This window comes from Rana temporaria, chromosome 3 (genome assembly GCF_905171775.1).
Source record: "Rana temporaria chromosome 3, aRanTem1.1, whole genome shotgun sequence".
NCBI lineage: Eukaryota > Metazoa > Chordata > Amphibia > Anura > Ranidae > Rana > Rana temporaria.
The window spans coordinates 362,249,048-362,267,511 of NC_053491.1; the positions used below are offsets into that span (position 1 = coordinate 362,249,048).

Consider the following 18,464-nt stretch of genomic DNA (forward strand, 5'->3'; position numbering starts at 1 on the left):
TACACCTGGGTATAGATGGAAATCACAGTGCAGTTTACCATGTAATGCCCCATCCCACACTGCACCTGCATTTACATCTTCCTTGTCCCTGCCATGAGTTCAGGTCAAACAGGGATCAGTGGGAGCCGCCAAAAGGAAAGCTGTCCTTGTAAACTCAGAAGCCTTCTGCGTTTACAGGTGACAGTGGTGAGCGATGAGTGAGAGCAGGATGTGGCGGAACAACATTCAAATTTCACAAACAGTAGAAGGGTCTTAAAGGGGCATTAAATATCAGAATTGCATTACATACAGAGTGCAGAGTTCAGGGGGGTTACAAAGCAATCACTTGTAAATACAGAAACCATACTTCTGTGTTTACAAGTGATTGTGGTGAGCAGGCACCAAAGGGTCTGAGCAATAGGTGGTGGAACTAAGTTCCCCCAAGTTCCCCCTGAAAAAAATCCCTGCTTTTAAGTAGACTGAACATTTAATTTAAAGAATGCTGACAAATTGTACACTGCCTTATCATGTTTCTAGAACACATAAGCCTCCCTACCATAGACATTTAAATGCATATGTACTATACCCTCTAGGCCTGTATGGTTTGAAGCCAACTAACCTACCAGACAGTTTTGCGGAGGGGGGCGATCACTGGAGCGCCTAGAGAAAACCATTGCAAATGCATAATATATGTAGGCTATCCCTGCTAGCATTTAGACCTAGAACCCCAGCACTGTTAAGCCATAATGCCATTTACCCTCCATGGTTAAAAGCCATTTTATACAAAGTGTATTTACCAGAATAATAAACACAAGTCCTGGATTAATAGAGTGTGTGAACTTTATGTGAGTTTATAAAGTTCTTAATCTAATTGTGGGAACTTTTAAAGTATGTATTTTTTTTTCTAAAGAACAAAACAAATACATTTTGGCTGGTCTTCTCCTAGCAGCCACAAGAGCCACAAGATTTTGTAATCTCCAGTTTTAGTAAATCAACCCCTATATGTCCCTCTTGTGGCAACTAGGAGAAGACCAGCACTCTTGAGCGTTTTAGTAAATCAGGGATATGCAATTAGCGGACCTCCAGATGTTGCAGAACTACAATTCCCATGAGGCATAGCAAGACTCTGACAGCCACAAGCATGAACCCAGAGGCAGAGGCATGATGGGACTTGTAGTTTTGCAACAGCTGGAGGTCCGCTAATTGCTTATCCCTGTAGTAAATCAACCCCAAGGTAAGAGAGCTCAAGAGCCTTCTCAAACATGGCTATTGCAGCCGATCATTAGAGGTGTCTAAATCCTTCCAAACAACGTCTCACTAAATCTGCTTTAGGCTGGGTTCACACTACTACACTACTTTCATCCTACTTTGCTCTGCTACATTGGTCCTACATTTATCCTACATTGGTCCTACATCCATCCTACTTTCATGAACAGGATACTACTTTGGTCCGACTTCAATGATATTCAATGGGCCTGAAGTAGGATCAATGTAGGACCAAAAGTAGTACAGGGAGCATTTTCAAAGTCGGACCGACTTGTGTAGGACGCTACAAGACACTCTCATAGGGAAACATTGAACACAGAGCAAAGTAGGATGAAAGTAGTGTAGTAGTGTGAACCCAGCCCAAAAGAGACATTTGGTCCTATTTGGTTCACTGGTGGTTCTCAAAATCGTAAATATAGCTTTTTTTTTTTTAACAACTTGATGGGACTGGAAAAATACATTACAGTCAACTCATCACACTCTTTGCTGAGAATATGCTGAACAGTCACACTTATTGTTGGCTTCTCTCCCTTTAGACGTCCCTTCAGAAGAGGAGCCCTCGCCCTGTGCCCTTCCAAGCAATAATGGACGCCACTGTCCCAATGAGACCCTCTGTGATTCTGGCTGGGACGGGCCCAAGCACGGAATCACCAATTTTGACAACTTTGCATTTGCCATGCTCACCGTCTTCCAATGCATTACCATGGAGGGCTGGACAGACGTACTCTACTGGGTGAGTGAATGACTTTGTTGGATCGAACCAAAATGGCACTAAGAAAAGCAACTCTGCTTGCAGAATCGGTTTGCAAAATATTTTTTTTATCTGATGAAGATTCCCAGAGTTTTTAAAGCTGAACTCTAGGTAAACCGCTAAATATACAGATGAAATACATATAAGAGAGCTGTTTCATCTGACAAAGTAGTTTTGTTTCTGTCTATTCAGTCCTGAAATTTACACAGCTCCATGCAGCACAGCCCTATAACACTTAGACCCCATACACACTATTAGATTTTCCGCAGATTTTTGTCTTCAGATTTACCAAAACTATGTAGTGCAAGGGCCTGCCTGATTACATACAAATTGAAACTCTTATGCCTTGTACACACGATCGGAATTTCCGATGAAAAAAGTTAGACGGAATTTTTTCATCGGATATTTCGACCGTGTGTGGTCCCACATCAGACTTTTTCCCGTTGGAGTTTGGAAATAGAACATGTTTTATTTTTTACAATGGAAAAAAATCCTATCGAAAATTCCGATCGTCTGTGAAAAAAACACAAAACACGCATGCTCAGAATTAAGTCGACGCATGCTCGGAAGCATTGAACTTAATTTTTCTCGGCTCGTCATAGTGTTTTATGTCACTGCGTTTTGGATGGTCGGAATTTGGTCTTACAGTGTGTATGCAAGACAGCTTGAACTCCGATTCCGACTGAAAATTCCATCTAATTTTATCCCATTGGAAATTCCGATCGTGTGTGCAGGGAATTAAGGTTTGACCTCATATTATATGGTTTTGGTAGATCTGAAGACAAAAATCGGCAGAAAATCAAATAGTGTGTATGGGGCTAAACACATCTTTTCCTTTTCAAGGCCTGTGAATGGACTGGAAGGGAGAAACAGCAGGTTGATTAGCTCATCTCTTTGTCATTCTCCTATCAGCAACTTTGTTTGCACTGCAGGACAACTAACTTGCACCTTGTAATGTGTCTACCTCCTTTTATTTGAGGTTTAGTGATTTTGTACACACTATAGGGAGAGTCAGGAGAGCTGCAGGATTGAGGCTAGGTTCACACATGTCCGGCTGCGGTTTGCAGTCCAGAGTCTAGTGCATTTTTGTTCACTGGTTCAGGTGCAAATCTTTGCCTGAATTTGCAACTGAACTGGACCCAAAAACACACAGGACCCTTTTCAAAACTGCACCTGGACATGTGTGAACTGGCTCCACTGAAAGCCGGTCACATTCACATGTTATGCGAATCGGATGCGGTTAAAACTTGTCCTTGTTGAGAAAAACGACTTACAAAAAGCTAACCTGGCTGCCTTGTTATGCTAGTAGAAAACTAACAACTTTTTTGCCTTTCATTTAATTCACTCTCTGGGATTGTGTTTAGATGCAGGACGCCATGGGATATGAGCTGCCCTGTGTGTACTTTGTCAGCCTTGTCATCTTTGGATCGTTTTTCGTTCTGAATCTGGTTCTTGGTGTGCTGAGCGGGTGAGATACAATATTTCCTTGTTTTGTGAATTAATTTTTTTGTTTTGCTTTTTCATTTATTGTAATTTTCGTTGAATTGTCACTTAAAGTGGATGTAAACCCAATTTTTTTTTTGATGTCACAATGTACAGTATAAGATTTCCTATGATCTGTGCCCAATCTTGTCACAAAGAGTTAATCCAGCTCTGAGCAATCCTCTTTTATTGTTCAGTGAAATAAAACGGACTTGCAGAGAGGTTATTTACATATCTCATGCACTGGAGACAGGCATTATTTTTTAATTCCCATCCCCACTCCTTTTCTGAGGTCATGTAGTTACTTTTCTGGATTTTGACTGGATGTTAGTGAACATAGCAGAATTTAGTGTAAGGAATACACAGGAAAAAATGCATGTTGACAAGGGGAGTGTAGAGGTGGGCGGGGAGTCTACTGACATCACAACTCCACCCACAGAATCTGCAGTTTTTCAGCTCTTATAACAGACAGAAGGGAGACATTTGACAGGTAAGGATACATGCAGGAGGCATGTATATCCTTATAGATCAGCACTATGGCAGTAGTTTAGAAAGGATGAGAGTGGGATTACATTCACTTTAAGAGATTTATTATGTATATTTCTAATATTATTTTTTAACTCCTTTAACATAAGTTTTATTTATGCTTTTTTCTCACTTGCTTGCCTCCATGTTTGTCTCATTATTCTCTAACAGATATTTAATTCCATTTTTGTAGAAGATGACACAAAGCTGGTCTCTGGATACAACCGAATCCAGTTGAGCAGTGCAGCAAAATAAATAAGAATAATTTGTTAATATATTTTGGGAGCTTGGTCATTGTTAGTTTTGCTGGTTCATGACCATAAAGGGCTCCAGAGCATTTTTTCCGACGAGAAAAATGGGCATTAAAAATTTAGAACATGCTCTATTTTTTCTCGTTGTTTTTCACGTCATCGTTTTTCTCGTTGTGAAAAACGGTCGTGTGTAGGCTTAAACGACGGGGGAAAAAACGCACATGCTCAGAAGCAAGTTATGAGATGGGAAATTAGCATAATCAGCCCAAAGGGTGGCGCTATTCAGATGGAACTTCCCCTTTATAGTGCCGTTGTACGTCACCACACATTTTTTATCACGATCGTGTGTATGCAAGGCATGCTTGAGAGGAATCACGTCGGGAAAAACATAGTTTTTTTCCATGACATGTACGTGGCATTAAAGTTTCCAGCAAAAGTGGAAGCAATCTGATTACCAGACAATATTGTTGAGCAAATTGATGTAGATTTAAACCCAAACACCAAAATATCTTCAGCTTCTTTATTGCTGAAGTTTAGTCTGTTTGTTCTTTCTCCCCCTTATCAATATGCTAATGACATTTTTTAATAGAAGCTTTCTCTTTTCATTACATACCTTATATTTGACCCAGAGACATCATCACTGGGTCTCTATGCTTCTTTATGCAATGCAGGTAGAGTTAGACAAAAACGATTTTTATACTTGTGTATATCAATAAACATGAATAAATATATTTCAAAATGTGTATCAGTAATTAATGCATAAAGTGCTTTGTTCTTAAACAAGTCCTTAGCGGATCTTCCCCTTTTCGCTTTACACCTCCACCTGTAAAAACCTGTAAAAACTTGAAATCTAAAAAGTCCAATCCTTATAAAAGGAATCTCCAAACATGCTCTGTGCTCAAACCTTGGATCCTGCAGATCTACCGCTTCCTCTTAACACCTACTTCACCCGTGCGATTGTGCCCTCCACTCACCAGCAAGTTTTGACTCTTTAGCTGTACAGCTACAGATTTTGTGTGCTCCACATCATGGATGAAAAGTAATGATCTTCTTGAAACTCTCCTGTGGGTTTGATTCCTTGTGCTTGGCCTCCACTACTGTACCACCATCTGGAATATGCTTACTCATTATGCATTAAGAACAAAGGAATCCTAGCATAGCACAATACTGTTTATTAAAACCACACACCTAGTTAAAATTGCATTCACCTGATGGATAATATATCAGAGCAATGCTACACTCTAAACTCAGAAGTGCCGCCGCAGTGTGCACTCAGGGCTGGTGCAAGGATTTTTGACACCCTAGGCGAAACCTCATTTTGTTGCCCCCTGACTCCACCCCTTTTGCCCTGCACCCATCAAATGCAGCATCGCCAGTACCCATCAAATGCAGCCTTGCCAGCGCCCATCAAATGCAGCCTCACCAGTGCCCATCAAATGCAGCTTACCAGCGCTCATTATTGCAGCCTACCAGCACCCATCAATGCAGCAACAGCGCCCATTAATGAATGTTTACTTGCTTCATTCAGGAGTCAGGACACAGACACTGTCCTCTGCCACTGCTGCACCTCTGACACTATGTGCAAACGGAGAGGCGGCTGCTGCTGATGCCAAGACTTAGTTGCTTGCTGCATAGAGAAGAGAGTAGGATCACCAGTGGCCGGGTGCCCTAGGCAGCAGTGTGCCCTAGGCGGTCGCCTAGATTGCCTTGAGGTAGCACCGGCCCTGTGTGCACTTTATGGGCCGGATGTGATGTCACCGGAACCAGAAACATTCTACCAGTTGCACCTCACCCAGGGCCTCTTCAGGAACTGAAATAACAAAATGCCATAATGGGGACAATGTCAGTCTGAGCAAATAGGTGTTTCTAGGCAGACCGTTTTCATGCAGATCGCTCTAGGTAACACCACATGTAATGTTGAGCCCCCATTAGTGAAAGAACTATAATCCAATGAATGAAGGGGGTGGGCCAGGGACAGTCAGGCTGGGGAGGAAAGAGCTAGAAGATGCTGGAGTTCCATCAGCCAGAATATGAGGCAGGCTCTATCTGACTACAGCATCTAATTCACATTGTGAGAAACTCAGTGTAGAGTTCAATCAAGGTAAGCATTTTCAGTACAGAAACAAAGCCTGTAAACTGCGCAAGACTGAAAGAAAGGCTGGAGTTCAGCTGTATTGCTATTGCCTGCTCTTTCTCTATGAAAGTGGCGATTTTCCTTGTTTGCGCTCTATTTCTCTCCAGTCCCGGCCGGAGCCCTCGTCACACGCTCTTGCCATTTTAGCAGACTGCAAATTACAGGCTCGATGACGGAGACGCAAGCACTTGAAATCCTGAGCTTTATTCATGATCACCGTAAACAGCTGCCGCCAAGAGCCGCGACTCCTTTATCTCCCGGCAGATACAATTGCAGCCTTTTCATCTCGCAAATAATACCTTGAATAAAAATGTTTATTGCTGATAATGCTGCGCACAGCGTGTCGCTCGCCTGCTCAAGTGACAACGCGGGAAGCAGAGGAAGATTGCCTGATAACCTGACGCTTTCGTTTCGTAACACTGAGTGAAAGCAAGGGAAGAGGATGCTCAAAATCTGCTCTGTGGTTTGAAGACATTCTGAGTTAAAGATGATTCTCTGTATTACTGCATCTTGCGCTGTAAGCAAAGTTTTCTGTATTTTCATATTCTTCCTGCCCTGTTTCACACTGGAGCATTTTGACATGCGATTTGACATGTCAAATCACATGTCAAATTGGCGGCAATTGCTGTCAATGGCACCGTCCTAATCGGTGCGATGCCGCATCAGGAAATTAGAAATAAATCTCTCTTTTCCTTATTGTCACTAGTACAGGTATCCCTATCGGAAAAATGCATTTTCACCTCCTATTCAGACCCCTTCTATTCTCTTTCTACAATTCCTGTTGGTCAGTTGATGACCTTGAATGGCTTCCAATACCATCTCTATGCTGATGACACCAAATCCTCTTCACTCCTACCACTTCCTAAAAGTAAATTTTTCATAACCTGAGCTCATAATATTTCAACAGCCCCCCACAACAATTTCATTGACATCAATAAACCAAGTATCAAAACTTTCTCTCATCCCAGGGTGCCAGGTGTAATCCTGAACCTGGACTCTTCTCCTTTTGGCCCCACATTCAATCATTGTCCAAATTGTGCTGACTTCACCTCTGTAAAATTTATAAAATGCAATGCCCTCCCCTCCTTTATTAACTAAGGGCACCACAAAGATATTAATTCTCTCCCTTGTTGTCTCTTGCTTCAGCTATTGCAGCTCCCTTCTCATAGGCCTATCTTTACACAGGCTGTCCCCCCCCCCCTTCACCTTATCATGATTGTCAGTGCCAGACTCATCTACTAAACCAACTGCTCAATGCCTGCCACCACTCTCTGAAAATCCCTTTCACTTGCCCAACTACTGAAATCCAGTATTCAAAATCATTAATCAAAATCATCTCAAAATATCACACAAACTGATATATCTGCTCATCTCAAGGCCTCCTGGTCTTTAGCTCCCTCATCACCTCCTCCCATGCTTGCCTCTAGGACTTCTCCAGAGCTGCTGTTATCCTCTGGAACTCCCTAACCCAATCTATCTGGCTGTCTACTACTCTATCTGCCTTTAGGGGATTCCTAAAAGCCCATCTTTTCAGAGAAGCCTATCTTGCCTTCACCTATTAACTGAACTTTTACTTTCTCCATCAACTCTCGTTCAAAGATTTTTATTGAAAGATCATTAGAAAACAACAATTATACTATAACTATTATGTTATATAACAATCTCATGTATAACAGGAATTACATGTTGGAACATTGTAATGATGAAGTGATATACAGATGAGAGAATTAATATGCAATAGTAATATTCTATAAGGTAATCTGAAACTATATCAGTTGTAAGTTAGAACAGTAAATAAAGACATTGTGGCCCAGATTCACGTAGATGGGCGCAAAAATGTGCATTGCTCCAAATGACGTCGCAAGGACGTCATTGGTTTCGACGTGAACGTAAATGCTGTCCAGCCCCATTCACGGACAACTTACGCAAACAACGTAAATTTTTACATTTTCGACGCAGGAACGACAGCAATACTTAACATTAATATTAAGGAGAAAATCTCCTTAATATTAAGAACAAAAAAAAATTATAAAAAAAAGGTAGGAAAGTTAAAAGGGGTATGGGGATTCTGGAGGCATAACCTTTTTTCAAAAATGATGGTTGTAGTGGTATGGAAAAGCATTTGTTACCATGACTTAAGTACTTGATTTTCGAAGTTAGTAGGTAGACAGTGTATGACCCATGGTCTCCACATAACCTCAAACTCAGTTAAATGATCTTTATCCAAAGCTGCCATTTTCTTTTCTCCATCAACTCATCCTCGCACAGTTATTACCTTTTTCTATCACTACCAGGGCTGATCCGCCCTATAGGCTCACTATGCAAGCCGCTTAGGCCCCCGCAAAGCATTTTCGGCCCCTCACCCCCCTTCTCAACTCGCTGGCTGCATGAAGTGCCACACCATAATATTCAACTTCAGATAAAAGATTACAGTAAAACCTTTAATCTTTAATATGACTTTCCTATTCAGCGGAGATCATGTGATCTAAGTCTATACTAAGGTTGACCATCAGAGTTATATGTATAGTGAGGTGAGGGGCGCTATATCAAAATAGTGGATGCGTGTCACAATGTGCGTTTGAGTAGTACACAGTGTAACTGTGTACCCAAATCTATGTGAAAAACCAAACAGATTATAGTCTAAACTCTATAAGTACAATAGTGCCAAATGCTGTGGAAAATAAATAAAATATAAAAAAATAAAATAAAAAAAAAAAAAAAAAATTTTTTTTTTTTTTTTTTAAAAGAATGTCCAGCAAATAAATAGTTAAGTGCAAAATGGATCCAGTGTTGTATCAAGTCCAGGTGCAAAATGCAAATAATCCAATCCCAAATCGCAGGGAAAAGTGCAAATGCTAAAGTGCTTGTGAATCTTCAAAATAGCCAAAGTGCGAGAAAGAAGTGATCCGCCTTCACCTATAGGTCACCAGAATAATAATGGATGGCTCCTTACCACACGGTGTTGACCAGATTACTTAAAATATGGTCGATCAGGCTTGTTTTAAATGAGGATCAGCAGGGTCTCATTGGGTTCCAATGTCAGCGATTGCAGCAAATGGTGTACCAAGAAAGGAGAAGAGATACCACCATAGTGTAAAACCATTTAATATACAAAAGTTAAAATTACAATGCCAAATGGCCTCTTACTGTTGCTGGTGCCCGTTCCCGGCACTGAGGCTGTAGGTGGTGGGGATAGTAAGACAAGATAAGAGATGGCCGCGTCCTGGTCCACTAGCGTGCGTTCCAACGCTAGTTGTCCATCAACCAGTGAGACCGGAAGTGCGTGGCTATGCGTGTGCGCTCGGATACCAGCAATACTTAACATTAATATTAAGGAGAAAATCTCCTTAATATTAAGAACAAAAAAAAATTATAAAAAAAAGGTAGGAAAGTTAAAAGGGGTATGGGGATTCTGGAGGCATAACCTTTTTTCAAAAATGATGGTTGTAGTGGTATGGAAAAGCATTTGTTACCATGACTTAAGTACTTGATTTTCGAAGTTAGTAGGTAGACAGTGTATGACCCATGGTCTCCACATAACCTCAAACTCAGTTAAATGATCTTTATCCAAAGCTGCCATTTTCTTTTCTCCATCAACTCATCCTCGCACAGTTATTACCTTTTTCTATCACTACCAGGGCTGATCCGCCCTATAGGCTCACTATGCAAGCCGCTTAGGCCCCCGCAAAGCATTTTCGGCCCCTCACCCCCCTTCTCAACTCGCTGGCTGCATGAAGTGCCACACCATAATATTCAACTTCAGATAAAAGATTACAGTAAAACCTTTAATCTTTAATATGACTTTCCTATTCAGCGGAGATCATGTGATCTAAGTCTATACTAAGGTTGACCATCAGAGTTATATGACCAATTATTATATACCAATTGGAAGGCCTAGGAGGGTGCAGAATCAAACTCAACTTTGGCACACAAAAAAAATGAACTTTTTAAATAACTTCAGCCACTGACTGAATTGTCTTTTTTTGACCTTAGTGGAGGGGACTTGCCTCATCCTATTGTCCTCCTCTAACCTCCAGCTCTCCATGAAAGGGTCTTGTGACTCCTCCTAACTAACAGGTCTCATGAGCAAAGATCATTTACACGCCTGCAGCGTTTTCATCTGAAGGACCATGAGATGAACATGACATTCCCTCTAAAGCCATAAAAAAATAACCCCAGCCTCGCACAGGCCGGGTATTGATATTCTACTCGGGATTCCGTTCCCCTTTACTCCCACCAACTTTTATTTCACTCTTCTTTTGCTTTGATCACAATTTGACATTTCCAAACCACAAACGGAGCTGCTTGCTGAAACAGAGGCTGATTTCTCTGAGATCACGCAGGATTATTGAAGAAAGATTCCCTTAACCTTGTTAGGAATGTTAAAAAGGGTTTGAAAATGTCAGAGAATTTATTTCAGGAAAGCTAATTGAAACTTTGGTTCTTTCTGGAAGGAAAGTGGACTTTCTTGTTGGGTCCTTACTCAGCGTATATAAATTGAACACAATGATATAGTTACGTTTGGTTACTGAAATATCTGTGCTACTGAACTACTATTATTTTTATTATATTATGTATAGTATGGTTGACTACATGGTCCTTTCCACAATCACCATATCTCCTATTAGAGGGATCCTTTAAGTCTTTCTGGGGTGTGAAAAAGCATTCTTACTGTGTAGCACCTATAAGATTTGTCCTGTTAAAAGAATATTCTGTCCCTGTGTGGAATATTATCTGTTTTAAATTATTTACAATACAGTTTTTTACCCCCCCCCCCCCCCCTTACACACACACACTATTTATTTTATTCTGCTTTTTAAAAGGGTGGCAAAGACTTATATTTTACAATACCTGAGGGTTGGGTTTAGCCAGGTCAAAATATTTGAACTATTTATACAGTATCTCACAAACGTGACACATTTTTGTAAATATTTTAGTATACTGTATCTTTTCATGTGATCACACTGAAGAGATTACACTTTGCTACAATGTAAAGTAGTGAGTGTACAGCTTGCATACCAGTGTAAATTTGCTGTCCCCTCAACATGGCACCTCATGGCAAAGAACTCTCTGAGGATCTGAAAAGAATAATTGTTGCTCTACATCAGTGGTTCTCATCCTTTCTAGTGCCATGACCCCTTGATAAAATTTCCCAAGTTATGTGGACCCCTAACAGTAAAATTATTTTCGTAGCATGGGTTGTCAGCACCCAAGGCAAGACAAGTAATTTGCACCCCTAACCCACAGACATTTAGTGCTCCCTGAGTCCCTTCCACTTGTACAGTATTAAAACCACTTATGGTACATTTTATGATTTTTTTCCCCATCCCTCTCTCTAGCTGTATTTCTTGTTCTTTCTCTTTTTTTCTCTCTCTCTTTTTTCTTTGTTCCTCCCCCTCTTTTCCTCTCCCCTCCATTAGTCTCTATTTTTATTCCTTCTCTTACTCCATGATGGGGGGGAATGGGATGAGTAGCAGTGCTGGCGGGGAGTTAGGATCAGTGGCAATGCTGATCAGCCAACTTAGGTGCTCTTGGTCAAGGTAATCTGCTGATCTGAGAACTATACTGGGGACTGTTATTGGCAAATATAATCACAGGCAGCGTTACTCACGGTGTCTCGTAGCAGTGACACCTATGCCAAAATCAGAAGATAGGGTCTCCTCCAGCCCCTCAAACTTCACATTCCTCACCAGTCAGCTGGCCTCTAGTCTCTGCCCCCCAGCCATGCCGTGAACTGAATGGGTGGCTGAGAAGAGGCTGAGCGGGCGGCCGCAGGCTCCAGAAACAGCCCAGCTGGGCGGCAGCAAAAAGGCAGGGAGAGTGTAGCGGGTTCAGGAACAGCCCAGGATTTGGTGACCTCTGGCAAATCTTCATTCAACCCCGAGGGGGTCCCGACCCCCAAGATTGAGAACCACTGCTCTACATGAAGATTGCCTAGGCTATAAGAAGATTGCCAAGACCCTGAAACTGAGCTACAGCACGGTGGCCAAGACCATACAGTGGTTTAACAGGACAGGTTTCACTCAGGCCTCACCACGGTCAACTAAAGAAGTTGAGTGCACGTGCTCAGCATCATATCCAGAGGCTGTCTTTGGGAAATAGACGTATGAGTGCTGCCAGCATTGCTGCAGAGGTTAAAGGGGTGGGGGGGGGGTCAGCCTGTCACTGCTCAAACCATATGAAGCACACTGCACACTGCACTGTCTGCATCACTGTCATCCCAGAAGGAAGCCTCTTCTAAAGATGATGCAGAAGAAAGCCCACAAACAGTTTGCCGAAGACAAGCAGACTAGGGACATGAATTACTGGAACCATGTGGTCTGATGAGACTAAGATAAACTTATTTGGTTCAGATGGCAGTAACCAGGTGAGGAGTATAAAGACAAGTGTTTCTTGCCTACAGTCAAGCATGGTGGTGGGAGCTGCCAGCACTGGAGGGGCTACAGTTCATTGAGGGAACCATGAATGCCAATATGTACTGTGACATAATGAAGTAGAGCATGATCCCTTCCCTTCGGAGACTGGGCTGCAGGGCAGTATTCCAACATAACGACCCCAAACACACCTCCAAAATGACCACTGCCTTGCTAAAGAAGCTGAGGGTAAAGGTGAAGGACTGGCCAAGCATGTCTCCAGCGCAAGGTCTCTAACATCCACCAGCTCTGTGATGTCGTCATGAAGGAGTGGAAGAGGACTACAGTGGCAACCTCACGTTTTACTCACTTTTGTTGCCAGATAATAAAATAAAAAATATATACAAAAATGTGAGGGGTGTACTTGCTTTTTTTTAGATACTATAGGTGTTATTATAATACATTCATCTGTAATCTTAGATTTTTTTCAGGCACAAAAATCCCCTCTATTGCTGCCCTGGGCTTGTGACAAAGGATATACTTCATGGGTGGGAAATTGTGTAGTCATAGGCAGGTTCTATTTTGTGAAAGGCAGTTAATATGGAAGAAAGCAGATATTGAAGAAGCAGAGAGGGTTAGCTCTCCACAGTATGAACATGTCAGACATCATTTAAGATACTGTATGGTAATTTAATAAAAAAGATAGTTTTCAGATTTTTTAACACTTCAGCTTTCAGTAAAATAATACCTTGTTATCTTGTTTCCTATTCAGACACGTTCTGTTATGTACTGACAATGCTCTTTCTCTGTCTCCCAATTGTGCTCCCGCATGCTCACCCTGTCTACAGGCACTTTCTCCAGCATTGGTTGCTCATTATTGCTCTTAAAGGGCCTCCTGATAGTGACAACAGTGGACCATGCCTGCTTATTGTGTGTTGCCACGTTTAGGCAAGTGTCAACACACAATGAGCAGACATGGTCCACTGTTGTCACTATTAGGAGGCCCTTTAAGAGCAATAATGAACGGCCGACGCTGGTAAAAGTGCCTGTAGACATGAAGTGGCTAAAAAAGGCTAGAGGAGATCAGCACTACTGAGAGGGAAAAAAAGAAACAGATAAAAACAGGATTTTTTCAATTTCTTTTATTTAAAACAATTTATTTTAATATACACAGCGCTATGAGCAAACTAAATGCCATCTAGCTAGGGTTCCACCACTTTAACTGTGTAACAAGGTCTGTAAAAATATAAATAAATACATATTTCAGTCTGTGCATACTGTTGAACTGTTGAGTGATGTAAACCCGATTTATGAAATTTGAGCTGGGCACATATATCTGCAGTGTTTTGTTATCTCTTTTCAAAGTCCTATGTCCCCTAGCTTTCTCCTGCTCCGTTCTTCTGTTATCAGTCTGATAACTCCTGACAAGTTCTCCATCACATATAATAAAAGCAGCCAGAGTTTTGTGTTGGCGGGGATGCTATAAATAGATTAGCACATGGCTGTGTCAACAACAGAGCTGAAAGTCTCTACCTATGAGGAGAGGGGGTGTGTATCTTTACTCCAATCAGCTGTCTTGACTGTATGCCCAGGCTTCACTGCAGTGCTATGCAGGAAGAGAAAATCTCATAACATGATGTGCACTTTCTAAACAGTATATAAAGATGAAGATATGCATGTAAAACTTATGTAGGGATATTTGTTTCATCCCTGTGTATCATCTGAGGCTGTTCATGGGTATATGTGAGGGTTTACATCCACTTTAAACTGTGCAGTCTCTGCTCCTTCCCTGTATTAGTACATGGAGAGACATTCCTTGGCAATATAGGCACCACTGGCAGTTTGAATGCAACATGTGTTGAAGATTTTACTATGTTCCTATTCTTTGGCTTACTGGACTCTTTTTTTCCTGTGGTTGTCCTGTGCCTGCCTCATCAGAGAATTTTCAAAGGAGCGAGAGAAGGCCAAGGCCCGGGGTGATTTCCAGAAGTTGAGAGAGAAGCAGCAGCTAGAGGAGGACTTGAAAGGGTATCTAGACTGGATCACACAGGCTGAGGACATCGATCCTGAGAATGAAGACGAGGACATAGATGAAGACAAACCACGGAACAGTGAGTGCTTCTTTCAGTACCTTTGGTACTCTCTGATTATACATTAAATATACCAGTAGTAATAGGGGGCACTTGGCATGTGTTCCTTTATGCACCAGCACCATGTGAGGGTAAATATGTGTTCTCTGCTGTCGTTAGATCGACCTTTTGTCTAATGGGCTTGTTGGAAAACATTTTTGGATTAGCCTGCTGCAGCTGGTGCAGATCAAGATCAGTGCAGAGAGTCCTGCTGTCAGAATACAATATCCCAATGGGGAGGATTTCTCCACCTTATTTGCTGGTGCTGGCTGATGAAAAAAAATGAGTAATCTATGGCCAGCTTTACCCATGCTCTCTTGTCACCACTGCAGGCTCCAGAACAATTCTGTTCCACTTTCCCATATTCCAGGTTGTAGAGGAGGGTAGGTTCTTGCTGCTGTCTGTCAAACTGCTAGGAGGTGGGAGGAGCAGAAGCTTGACTTTTCCAGGAGTAGTGTGTCTTTATGGGCTAGCATATATTACATTTCTGCTGTTGGGTTTATATACACTCTAAATAAAGTGTTTATCTTGATACGCCTCCTTTAAGGACTTATCAGGCCAGCGACAGATAATTCTGCTAGCATGCGGTGACTGCCAGCATTTGTCCCGCATCCCTCCGCATTTGTGTCATTGCTGTGATTTATGGCCTGACCTCTCCCTCCAATGACACAAAACGGACAACCTGCTTGACTCTGTGATCAAAACATATCTTGCCCTTAATGAACTGAGACATTTGTCCGGGGAAGGAGGGCAGAAACAAGTTGAGTACCGCATGCGAATTCTCTCAGGCCCTGTCTCCCGTCCTTTATTGGCATCCGCTAGAGCGTAAAATAATTCTCCGCTAAATTTAACAAGATTATATGGAAAATTCAGCCCTGGAAGGCATCCTGCATGGGCTTGTCTGAACGCTGGGGCAGTGTGACACAAACTGATCATCTCCTGCCAGACAGGGGGATTGTGCTTGCTTATCCATGTGTCTGAAATGTAAACTGTCTGGGGTGTATACAGCAGTGAAAACCATTACAGCCCTATAGCACATTTAAAATTGAAAAGGATATTCTGATTGGCAGCATAGGTTTTAGTTTAGACATTCTAATACTGTACTATATAAAAATGTAAAACAAAAGCCCAGTCTGTCTTATAATATTTTATATTGGGCATGAGGAGACCAGTCTGTATATTTAAAGGAGAACTCCTCTGTGCACTCTTGCATCTACACTGACAACATGTCCTAAACCTAAAATCAATTTGAAGAAACAACAAAAACATGTGAAAACTCCTGACTGTGTTTAGGATATATATATATATATATATATATATATATATATATATATATATATATATATATATCATTATATGTAAAGAGTACAGAGATGCTGAGGAACATAAAACGGATCTCTTTGAATGCTACGACTTAGGCTGGCTATGAATTATACATTTTTCTTCTACAATTTTCCTTTAGATTTGCAAGACCATATAATAGGAGGTCAAACCTAAACACTTTCAATTTGTATGCAATCAGGCAGGCCCTTGCACTACATAGTTGTAGGTAAATCTAAAGGAAATTGAATAATAAAATTGTATCATGTATGGCAAGCCTCACTAAAGATAAAGAGTGGATACACAGGTGTATAATTATTTTAATCTGTCACCATGTGTATGATTGTTACAGCTATAGGGACTCTATACATTTCCTGTAAAATATTATATATTTTTTTAATTCTATTCCTTTTTTGTCCTGAAGATGTATTTATATTGGACCTCTCTGCTTTTCAGTGAGTATGCCAACCAGTGAGACAGAGTCTGTGAACACTGACAATGTAGGCAGTGGCGATGTGGACGAAGAAGGCTGCGGAGTTCGGTTGGCGTGAGTATTATTATGCATATTTTTCAATGTCTTTTTCCAAATAGGTGTGTGTGTGTACCTATGTGACTAGCCTAACACTAATAATATTTTCTACCAATAGTTTGTTTCTTATTCCATTTGCATGGTTTGCTCATTACGGATGCACTTTTGCCTTTCTATATGGGAACACACAGTGCATAGGTGTATCTGGCTGAACCCAGCTCTATGCAGGGCTTGCATACGGTTCAGCCTATAAAGCATGCATTAAAATATGTGGGAGTGTCACTGCATAACCAGTACAACTGTAATTTTGGAAGAAATGCAGCACTGTACTGGAGGAGAGTGGGGCAGATAAGCCTTTTATTTTGGTTAATTTATGATAAAAGTATAACTAAAAGCAAAACTTTATTTTTATTTTTGTATAGAGTGGAGAGGGATTAGAACCCCTGCCAGTTTTTATTGCTGTCTGTGTCTTTGTTAGGAAGACCCGCCCCCCCCTCTCTATTTGTCCTGTTTACCATTATCATTGAAAGTGAAAGTAAAAGAAAATCCAAAATTTTGGGTTGACCCCAAAGTATTAATAGAGAAGAAATCTTCCAATGGGAACACTCGTTTTGCTTACCTGGGGGTCCCCAAGGAAATCCCTATATTTGCAGAAATTATTACTTACTTCCTGTTTGGCTTTAGAACAGGAAGTGAAGAGCAATCTCCGCAATGGGACAAAGATGGTAAAAATAAACCTTAAAGGGGTTATAACTCTATCCAAAATGAAAAAAAAAAAGGTTTTGTCTATAGTTCTACTTTATAATTATGTAACATTTAAGGTGTATAATAATAAACTCCACCCTCTATACCAGATAAACCATGCTTTCCATACCAGTAAAGGAGATGGACATTTAAAAAAAAAAAAAAATGTTATTCAAAAGAAACTCCAGATTTAGCCAAAAGTGCAATTTGTAATTGCATGACTGTGCTAAAAAATAGGTCCATTTAAAAAAAATAAAAAAAATTATACTGAAAAAGCAGATGAAAAAAAGTGATTGTTACAACCACAATAATATTTTTTGTTTTATGACTGCAGTTTTCGAGACCAAGAAAAAGATACAAGTTCTGGTATCCTCAGCATCTCTGTTGCACTAGCTTCTTCCATTGGTGCTGTCAATCTTATGTGAACAGTACCATCTAGTGGCCAAAGGTGTCAGACACTGCTCATTCGCAGGATGGCAAGGGATGCATAACACCATAAATTATTTTATGTCCCAGACTTGCTAGAAAAGGATGCAGGGCTTCATATATTGTTTTATAACTCAAAAATGTTAGAAAGGATGCAGTGCTTTATACATTATTTAATGACAAACTGTTCTTATATCATTAAGACCTGCCAGCAGTGATGGGAAGCCTTGCAGGCAGGTTTTTAAAGAGCTAAGTGAACCCCTAGAAAATTTATTTTTACACAAAGGATTGTTGCTTATCTGACATTCCAGAGGTGTAGATGTTGATACAGACTATATTATAGTTCCCAAAGTTGTATATGGTAGCTGTAAGTAGGTTAAATCACACAGAGTTGGGTGTATAAAGGATCCAGAATATTCAGTCTTAAAGTATAACTAGCGGCAAAAGTTTTGTTTTAGTTTTGGATAGAGCGCTGACGGATTAAAACACTTGTCAGATTTTTTTGCTGTCTTTGTCCCCATTAACAAGATTCTCCCTCTCTGTGTCCTGTTTACTACTATGATTGAAAGTAAAGT

At 40.9% G+C, this 18,464-nt stretch overlaps 1 protein-coding gene across 4 annotated transcripts in view; it reads left to right on the forward strand.

Moving 5' to 3' along the window:
- Positions 1-18,464, forward strand: part of CACNA1C (calcium voltage-gated channel subunit alpha1 C) — a 535,824-nt gene that overhangs the window by 325,353 nt on the left and 192,007 nt on the right. For all 4 annotated transcript variants that reach the window (XM_040345319.1, XM_040345321.1, XM_040345318.1 and 1 more), the window contains exons 7-10: positions 1,782-1,978; positions 3,361-3,464; positions 14,680-14,852; positions 16,647-16,737. In XM_040345319.1, the coding sequence (XP_040201253.1) occupies positions 1,782-1,978; positions 3,361-3,464; positions 14,680-14,852; positions 16,647-16,737 (565 nt within the window). The remainder of the gene's footprint in view (positions 1-1,781; positions 1,979-3,360; positions 3,465-14,679; positions 14,853-16,646; positions 16,738-18,464) is intronic.